The sequence below is a fragment of the Heterodontus francisci genome, chromosome 26, assembly GCF_036365525.1.
Source record: "Heterodontus francisci isolate sHetFra1 chromosome 26, sHetFra1.hap1, whole genome shotgun sequence".
Lineage (NCBI taxonomy): Eukaryota > Metazoa > Chordata > Chondrichthyes > Heterodontiformes > Heterodontidae > Heterodontus > Heterodontus francisci.
The window spans coordinates 17,471,136-17,481,654 of NC_090396.1; the positions used below are offsets into that span (position 1 = coordinate 17,471,136).

Genomic DNA, 10,519 nt, shown 5'->3' on the forward strand with positions numbered 1-10,519 from the left:
AAGGTCACCATATAGCCATCAACATATGACATCACCATACTTCAAGTCCACCCATATGTTTCCCAACACAACAATAAAAGCAGTAATATGATGAATATTTAATATGCACTAGTTTTCTATGATTTGATCCCTCTTATGTCACTGAATAGAACTGAGTACTGCGAGCTGATGCCAAAATATGCAGATGAAACATTGATGAGGACGTTGAGCTTGGAATTGAGGCTGGGAGGGAGTGAGCAGGAAACTGGGGCCAATGGTTGATGGTTGATAGTGAGGGGGCTGGGAAGCACAGGGTAGCTTGGGTCTCCAGCAAGCTTCAAAAATGGAATGGGCAATTTGACAACACTCAATAATGATCAATTACCTGGCACCATCTTGATCTGGAAATATATCGCGGTCCCTTCATCGTTATTTGGCTGAAATCCTGGAACTCCCTTCCTAATAGCACTGTGGGTGTACCTACACCACAAGGCCTGCAGTGGTTCAAGAAGGCAGCTCACCACCACATTCTCATGGGCAATTAGAGATGGGTAATAAATGCTGGCCTTGGCAGTGACACCCACGTCCCATGAATGAATAAAAAAAACATTATTTTTATTTCTTTCATGGCATGTGGGCATTGCTGGTTAGGCCAGCATTTATTGCCCAATCCTAATTGCCCTTGAGAAGATGGTGGTGAACTGCCTTCTTGAACCACTGCAGTTCATGTGGGGTAGGTGCACCCACAGTGCTATCAGGAAGGGAATTCCAGGATTTTGACTCAGCGACAGTGAAGGAACAGTGATATAGTTCCAAGTCAGGATGGTGTGAGACTTGGAGGGGAACTTGCAAGTGGTGGTGTTCCCATGTATCTGCTGCCCTTGTCCTTCTAGGTGGTAGAGTTCACGGGTTTGGAAGGTGTTGCCTGAGTAGCCTTGGTGCTTTGCTGCAGTGTATTTTGTAGATGGTACACACTGCTGCCACTGTGTTGGTGGTGGAGGGAGTGAATATTTGTGGATAGGAGTGACAATCAAGCTGGCTGATTTGCCCTGGATGGTGTCGAGCTTCTTGAGTGTTGTTGGAACTGCACCCATCCAGGCAAGTGGAGAGTATTCCATCACACTCCTGATTTGTGCCTTGTAGATATTGGACAGGCATTGGGGAGCCAGGAGGATTCCTAGCCTCTGACCCGCTCTTGTCGCCACGGTACTTACATGGCTACTCCGGTTCCATTTCTGGCCAATGGTAAACCCCAGGATGTCAATAGTGGGGGATTCAGTGATCATAATGCTGTTGAATGTCAAGGGGAGATGGTTAGATTCTCTCTTGTTGGAGATGGTCATTGCCTGGCACTTGCATGGCGTGAATGTTACTTGCCACTTATCAGCCCAAGCCTGGATATTGTCCAGGTCTTGCTGCATTTCTACACGGACTGCTTCAGTATCTGAGGAGTCACAAATGGTGCTGAATATTGTGCAATCATCAGCGAACATCCCCACTTCTGACATTATGATTGAAGGAAGGTCATTGATGAAGCAGCTGAAGATGGTTGGGTCTAGGACAGTACCCTGAGGAACTCCTGCAGTGATGTCCTGGAGCTCAGATGATTGACCTTCAACCACCACAACTATCTTCCCTTGCACTAGGTCCGATTCCAACCAGCGAAGAGTTTTCCCCCTGATTCCCATTGACCTCAGTTTTGCTCGGGCTCCTTGATGCCATACTTGGTCAAATGCTGCCTTGATGTCAAGGGCAGTCACTCTCACCTCACCTCTTGAGTTCAGCTCTTTTGTCCATGTTTGAACCAAGGCTGTAATGCGGTGAGGAGCTGACTGGCCCTGGTTGAACACAAACTGAGCGTCAGTGAGCAGGTTATTGCTAAGCAAGTGTCGCTTGATGGCACTGTCAATGACACCTTCCATCACTTTACTGATGAGCGAGAGTAGACTGATGTAACGGTAATTGGTCGGGTTGGATTTGTCCTGCTTTTTGTGTGCAGGACATACCTGGGCAATTTTCCACATTGCAGGGTAGATGCCAGCGTTGTAGGTGTACTGGGCCAGCTTGGCTAGGGGCACAGCAAGTTCTGGAGCACAGGTCTTCAGTACTATTGCCAGAATATTGTCAGGGCCCATAGCATTTGCAGTATCCAGTGCCTTCAGTCGTTTCTTGATATCACGCGGAGTGAATCGAATTGGCTGAAGAATGGCATCTGTGATGCTGGGGACTTCAGGTGGAGGCCGAGATGGATCATCAACTCGACACTTCTGGCTGAAGATTGTTGCAAATGCTTCAGCCTTATCATTCGCACTGATGTGCTGGGCTCCCTCATCATTGAGGATGGGGATATTTGTGGAGCCACATCCTCCAGTTAGATGTTTAATTGTCCACCACCATTCATGACTGGATGTGACAGGACCGCAGAACTGAGATCAGCTCCATTGGGTCTGGGAGGGGAAATCTCTCAGTAAATGGTCCATTTCCTGGCATCATTCTGGATCAGGCAGCACTTAATAAATGGTCTGCTACTTTGGGTATTAAGAACACAAATGCGGATCTTGGCCTGACAATGCTTTGGGATGAAAGGCCTGGATCTGCCAGAGACTTGGGAGAACAGGAAGAATCAAGGGTCTTGGATTCAGCAGTACTGGATCTTGAGGTCTATGCGCGTTGGGGTTATGAGGTCTGGGATCTAGCAGCATTCAAGGACTTGTTTCCAATTTCATTACCAGAGCTGTGACTTGACAGAACTCTTAAAGTAAATTTGTCATACACCGGGAGGGGATGAGGTTTGGGCTCTGGTATCAGTTGGGCAGAGGTTGGGAGACACCTACTAGCTTGGGAGTAGAATGAGGTTTGGCATTATTGGGCAAACCTGTAGCTTAACAGCACTCCAGGCCTGTTATGTGGGAGTAACAGAATTTACAATCTGTTGCTCCTAACTCTTTCAATGCACAACAAATAAGTTACCATTATTAACCAGTTCAGTCAATCAAATGTGTCACAAATCAACAGTGCAGCAATACAGATGCAATAACATGGACAGAATGATATGGACACAGTGGTATAGGCACAGATATGGATACAGTGATTTGAATGCAGTGATCCTGTTTTGAATATCTGGACAGGAGAATTTTCCTTTGTTCAAGCTCTGAGTTTGTGATACAGTTGTGCCCGATCTGTCACACTCTTTATAACCTGTACTGTGGGCCAATTCTGTTTTCTGCACTGTTTCACATAATAGCCGATGCCTGGAGTGATGGCTTGATGCCATGCAGGGACTGGTAAACAGGCTTCAAAGTAATGAGTTTAAACCCCTGGATGAGTTTCATGTGCTGTGATGTTGTACACTTGTCTGCGTTTCTTTGTGGCCGGTACTATTTTGACAAAGGCACAGCTTAATCTAACACAACCTTGTCGCTCTCCGTCTTAACTAATTGCATCAATGGGACAGGCTGGCCTCCCGTGCTTTGCTTTATGTAGGTGTTGTGAACTGCACATTCTGGAAGTAGACGGCACAGAAAGATGCACCACTTTATTCTTCAGAAACCATTAACCAGCTGGGAAGTACTACAGGTCCTGTCAGGTGATGGTGATTACAACGAATACCCCAGGTCCTACACCAATATATTGAAACTGTGTCATTATTGGTTGAGCAGCTTAATCCCATAGAAAATAAAAACAATCAATGGTAAAACACATTCAGGGTGATTTTCATCTAAATGCGCAAATGAGAAATTGGTCAGTTTGGATCAGCCGCTTTTTTTTACACCGAGCATGAAGATTGTAATTTGAACTTGCACTGATTATGTAAAATGAGCAATATTAGATTGGTTGCCTGTTAATGTCAATGAAAAGGAATGTTGATAGGATGTATAACGGATGGTCCATCCTCCACCATCCACGTTACACTCCTGCCAATGCTCAAAGTTCCACCCATTGTATCCTTCAGCTGATGAATCAGTACTCTTCCATGTTGAACACTACTTGGATGAAGCACTGAGGGTGGCAAGGGTGCAGAATGTACTCTGGGTGGGGGACTTCAATGTCCATCACCAAGAGTGGCTCAGTAGGATCACTACTGACTGAACTGGCCAAGTTCTGAAGGACGTAGCTGCTAGTCCCTAGTATAGTTGCCCCTAGTATAGTTAGGTGGTAGGGAAGTATGGGGACAGGTGGGGATGTGGTAGGAATATGGAATTAGTGTAGCATTAGTATAAATGGGTGGTTGATGGTTGGCACAGACTCGGTGGGCCAAAGGGACTGTTTCAGTGCTGTATCTCTAAACTAAACTAAACTAGTCAGTGTCTGCGGGAGGTGCTGAGGGAACCAACAAGAGGGAGAAACCTACTGGACCTCGTCTTCACCAATCTACCTGTTGTAGATGCATCTATCCATGACAGTATTGGTAGGAGTGACCACTGCACAGTTCCTTGTGAAGACCAAGTCCCGTTTTCACACGTACCCTCCATCATGCTGTGCGGCACTACCACTGTGCTAAATGTGACAGATTCAGAACAGATCTATCAGCTCAAAACTGGGCATCCATGAGAACATCAACAACAGCAGAATTTTATTCAACCACAATCTGAAACCACATGGCCCAGCATATCGCTCACTCTACCATTACCATCAAGCCAAGGGATCAACCATGGTCCAATGAAGAGTGCAGAAGGCTATGCCAGGAGCAGCACCAGGCATACCTAAAAATGAGGTGTCAACCTGGTGAAGGTACAACAGGGGACTCATTGCATGCCAAACAGTGGAAGCAGCATGCGATAGACAGAGCTAAATGTTCCCACAACCAACGGATTAGATTAAAGCTCTGCAGTCCTGCCACATCCAGTGGTGAATGTTGGTGGACAATTAAACAGCTAACAGTAGGAGGAGGCTCCACAAACATCCCCAGCCTCAATGATGGGGGAGCCCAGCATATCAGTGCGAAAGGCAAAGCTGAAACATTTGCAAACATCTTCAGCCAGAAGTGCTGAGTCAATGATCCATCTTGGCCTCCTCCTGAGGCCCCCAGCATCACAGTTGCCAGTCTTCAGCCAACTTGAATCACTGCATGTGACATCAAGAAACGACTGAAGGCACTGGATACTGCAAAGGCTATGGGCCCTGACAACATCCCAGCAACAGTACTGAAGACTTGTGCATCAGAACTTGCCACACCCATAGCCAAGCTGCTTCAGTATAGCTACAACACTGGCATCTAACTGCCAATGTGGAAAATTGTCCAAATATGTCCTATCCTAAAAAAGCAGGACAAATCCAATCTGGCCAATTATCACCCCATCAGCCTCCTCACCATCATCAGCAAAGTGATGGAAGGGGTCGTTGACAGTGCTATCAAGTGGCATTTACACAGCAAAAACCTGTTCACTGATGCTCAGTTTGGGTTCCACCAGGGCCATTCAGCTCTTGACCTCATTACAGCCTTGGTCCAAACATGGACATAAGAGCTGAATTCCAGAGGTGAGGTGAGAGTGACAGCCCTTGACATCAAGACAGCATTTCATTGAATGAGGCATCGAGGAGCCCTGGCAAAATTGAAGTCAATGGGAATCGGGGAAAAACTCACCACTGGTTGGACTCATACCTAGCACAAAGGAAGATGGTTGTCGTTGTTGAACGCCAATCATCTCAGTCCCAGGACATCGCCACAAGAGTTCCTCAGGATGGTGTCCTAGGCCCAACCATCTTCAGCTCCTTCATTAATGCCCTTCCCTCCATCATAAGGTCAGAAGTGTGGATGTTTGCTGATGATTGAACAATGTTTAGTTCCGTTTGCAACTCCTCAGGAATCCATGCCCACATGCAGCAAGACCTGAACAACATTCAGACTTGGGCTGATAAGTGGCAAGTAACATTTGCGTCACACAAGTTCTGGGCACTGACCATATCCAATTAGAGAGTATCTAACCATCTCCCTTTGACATTCAACAGCATTACCATCCCTGAATCTCCTACCATCAACATCCTGGGGGATACCATTGACCAGAAGCTTAACTGGACCAGCCATATGAATAGTATAGCTACAAGAGCAGGTCAGAAACTGGGAATTCTGCAAAGAGTAACTCACCTCCTGACTCTCCAAAACCTATTCACTATCTACAAGGCACAAGTCAGGAGTGTGATGGAATACTCTCCAACAGCACCTAAGAAGCTTGACACCATCCAGTACAAAGCAGTCCACTTGATTGGCACTCCAACATTTACCTTATACATTCACTCCCTCCCACCACTGGTGCACAGTGACAACAGTGTGTACCACTTACAGGAGGTACTACAGCAATTCACCAAAACTTCTTCGACCGCACCTTACAAACCTGTGACCCCTACTGCCTAGAAAAACAAGGGCGCAGGCATTGGGAACACCACCACCTGCAAGTTCCCCTTCAATTCACAAATCATCCTGACTATTGCTGTTCCTTCACTGTCGCTGGGTCAAAATCCTAGAATTGCCTCCCAAACACATTGTATGTATATGTACACCACATGGACAGCAGTGTTTCAAGAAGGCGGCTCACATCCACCTTTCCGAGGTTAATGAGGGATGGGCAAGAAATTCTGGCCTTGCCAGTGACAGCTGCATCCTATGATTTTTTTTTTAAAAGTAGCTTTGAGAAAAGATTCATAGGAGAGCTATGTGAATGATTTCTATCTTAAAGAACCTTAGTTACTCAGGAAAGCTTAAAGAACTGGATCTATTTATGTTAGACCAGTGAAGGCAAGAGGTGACCTGTTTGAGGTTTATTAAATACTGAAAGGGAAGGATAATGTTTGACATATTGGGGAGGACCAGTAGACATGTGTTTAAATTATGAACAGACTGGATGTTAGATACTTCTTTTCCCAGACAGTCATAAGCCTCTGGAATGTGTTGCTGGCTGTTTGGCAGGTGCTAACTCTCTCCCTTGCCTTCTAGAGGGAACTGAATCAGTTCTTGACTGGAGCAGAGATTGCATCATGTCAGAATAAGTGTATTAAGTGATAATACTCGAGTCAGGTGATTTCCTGGACTGGTGTCGATCACTTGAGGGGCTTGGAGAGGAATTTTCTAGAGTATGTTTTTCCCCTACTGCTGTGATTACCCAGCTGCTGGGGTAAGAAATAAGAAAATGTCTAATCATGATGTTCCAGCCCTTGGATTTATGTGTGAAATCAGTTTTACTCAGAGTAATTTCATAGAATCATAGAATGACACAGCACAGAAGGCCATTCAGCCCATCATGCCTGTGCCGACTCTTTGAAAGAGCTATCCAATTAGTCCCACTCCCTTGCTTTTTCCCCCATAGCCATGTAAAGATTTCATCTTCAATTATTTATCTGATTACTTTTTGCAAGAAACTGTTGAATTTGCCTCCACCACCCTTTTGGGGAGTGCATTCCAGATCATAAAAACTTACAGCGCAAAATAAATTCTCCTTATCTCCCCCAGTTCTTTTGCCAATTATCTCAAATCTGTGATCTCTTGTTACCAATGATCTTCCTCAAGGAAACAGTTTCTCCTTATTTTCTCTATCCAGAGCTTTCTTAATTGTGAACACCTCTATTAAATGCCCCTTTAACCTTCTCCATTCAAATGAGGACATCCCCAACTTCCCTACTTTTTTCACATAACTGAAGTTCCTCATCCCTGGTATCATACTTGTAAATCTCCTCTGCACACTCTCCAAGGCCTTGACATCCGTTCTAACGTGTGTTGCCCAGAATTGGACATAATTCTCTGGATGAGAGTTAAGCAGTGATTTATAAAGGTTTCGCATAAATTACTTGCTTTTGTACTCTGTGCTTCTATTTATAAAGTGCAAGATTCTGTATGGTTTTTTGACAGCCTTGTTAAGTTGTTCTGCCACATTCAAATATTTTTGAACGTACACTCCCAGGTATCTCTTTTCTGGTATTGCCTTTAAAATTGTACCATTTAGTTTATATTGCCTCTCCTCATTCCTCCTTCCAAAATGCATCACTTCACACTTCTCTGCATTACATTTCATCTGTTATTTGTCTACCAAAATCCAGGTCATTAACATATATCAAAAAAGAACAGTAGTCCTATATGGACCACTGGGATAAACCACTCTATGCTTTCCTCCAGTTTGAAAAAGAAACATGTACCACTACACTCTGCTTTCTGTCTCTTAGTCAATTTCATATCCATGTTGACACTGCCTCTTTAATCCTATGGGCTTCAATTTTGCTAAGACATCAATTATGTGGTACTTTGTCAAACACCTTTAGAAAAGTCCCTGCACATATCAACTGCACTACTCCTATCAACTTTCTCCTTTACTTCATCAAATAACTATCAAGTTTTTCAGACACGATTTTATTGTTTGTTATTTATTAACCTGTGTTTTTCTAAGTGGCTATTAATTTTGACCCAGATTGTCTCTAATATTTCCCCTAACACTGATGTTAGGTGACTGACCTGTAATTGCCGGCTGAACGCTCTCCCCTTTTTTGAACATGGGTGTAACTTTGTAACCATCCAATCCTCTGACACAACTCCCATACCTATCTTTATGCCCCTCAACAACCTAAGAAGCATCCCACCTGGCCCAGATACTTTTCTACTTTGAATAATATCTATCTTTTAAGTAACTCCTCTATTTTATTTTATCCAATTTCTCTATCAGTTCCACCTTTACTGTTATATTGGCAGCACGTCCTCTTTAGTGAAGTCTGATGCAAAATATTCATTTAATACCGTAGCCATCCTCTCTGATATATTATTGCTCCCTAATCGGCCCTTTGATTATCCTTTTACTCTTTAGTGTTCCCTTTTATGTTACCCCACTAATCTTTACTCATGCATTTCCCCCCCTATTTCCTTTTTCAGTTTTCCTCTGCACTTTCTGTTCGAAGAAAGTTAGTTTGCATGAGGAAATCCTATTTCCTCAGATGATTTACTGTATAATTTATGCCGTTCTATGTTTGGTGATTCGGTAACTACAAGACTTCCTATTACCGCCTTAGAACGTTTCATTACCTTAAAGGCGCTATATTAATGTAAGCTGTTGTTGTTATTCCGACTAATATTAAGCGCACTTACCTTATGCATCAGTTCCTCATTGTAGTAAATGATATTGTTGGAAGAAGGAGTGTGGCCCTCTTCCGTGTCCGTGTCCAAAACCGAAGATCCATAAGCACTGTCTGGGCAGTAGATCTCTCCATCAGGGGCATTCTGCAACTCTAACCTAGGTTCCATCGCTTCTTCTTCTTCAGAGGCGAATGGCAACACGGACCGAGAAGTGGGTGAAGATCCCTGGCACTAGCTGTCGGACGGCTTCCACCCGAAGCCACGTTCAGCACCGGGGACAGCACCTTCGGAGCAGTGCTCGGTGTGTGAACCGCTGCTGGTCTGCAGTTCAGCACAATGGAGAGCACCCGGGACTTGGACAGAAGGAGGATGTTCAGCACCACGGCCGGATTTTCTCCTTGTTTCGCTTTCAGGTGTGAAGTTGCCTTGAACAATCCGACCACCAAACCGAGGGAGATCTTGTTTTCAGGGAGTGGCAAGAGTGGAGAGCCAAGCCCTGACTCCTCTGAAATCTCCCCAATTCATTAGCCGTTTTCAAACCTCTCCCTCCCCCTGCTCTACTCCTTCCAATACATCTCAAATGGGGAAAAATAGGACAGAGTACGCAGTGACGTAGAACGCAAGGCTCATTGACACAACCCAAAAGTCTTTTAGAAAGCTTCTTATTCCATCTTAGGCTAGCTGCACACCCTGAACCCGAAGTTTAGATATGCACGGCGTTGCTGTAGCAATGCGGTTTGCAACGCGCACTTTCATTTTCCCTTGAGTAAGAGAAATAGACAGGATGCAATAGTGCAGAGTCATCAATCCGTTATTTATGAATGGAGTCCTCACGCATTGACACCTATAGCAGGACGGTATTGACTGACATATGATTCAATAGGTTTTAGTGCAAGATTTAAGGCCATGATTTAGGAGTATCCAAGTGCATTTTTATTGCAGAATGAATCATTTGCTCTCCCCGCCCTTCTACAAGCACAGGCAGCCCGTAAAATTTAACTTCGGCCTTTAAATGATTTAATATTGACATAAATGTTGCAGAAAGTTTGACAAAGTTTGCTCAGGTGACCGACAGATGACGTTTTCTCATACATTTTTGGAAGCAACTGAGGGGGTGGAAGGATGTGACCATACAGTTTTAGGATTTGACCCTAATAATTCCCGTGGTGGTGCAATAGAGTCGATGTCGTTTCACAGCCTTGACCTTTGGTATGTTGAGTTCCTGAATGTCAGCTATGTCACTGTATAGCCGGGTATAAGCTGAGTGGATGGCAAGCAAATGGTGCCAGGGTGAAAGGGGAATGGCCTGGAGGATTATTCCAGATCTAATTCACAAGCCTTTGGTTTCACAGGAACAGTGAAAGAGGCTTACAACATAACCAAGAATTATAGGAAGGAGAAAAAAGGACTTTTGAATAGTTCAGCCCAACCTACCCACCTTCTCATCATATCTCGCAATCCTTTCACTCCAGAGATGCACATAATTGGATC

General features: G+C 44.6%; 1 protein-coding gene across 1 annotated transcript in view; it reads right to left on the reverse strand.

The window, feature by feature from the left end:
- LOC137384203 (ras-related protein Rab-37-like) overlaps nucleotides 1-9,196 on the reverse strand; it is a 277,885-nt gene extending 268,689 nt beyond the window's left edge. The window contains exon 1 of the mRNA XM_068057862.1: nucleotides 9,041-9,196. Coding sequence (XP_067913963.1) covers nucleotides 9,041-9,196 — 156 coding nt within the window. The remainder of the gene's footprint in view (nucleotides 1-9,040) is intronic.
- Between the last annotated feature and the right edge of the window lie 1,323 nt (nucleotides 9,197-10,519).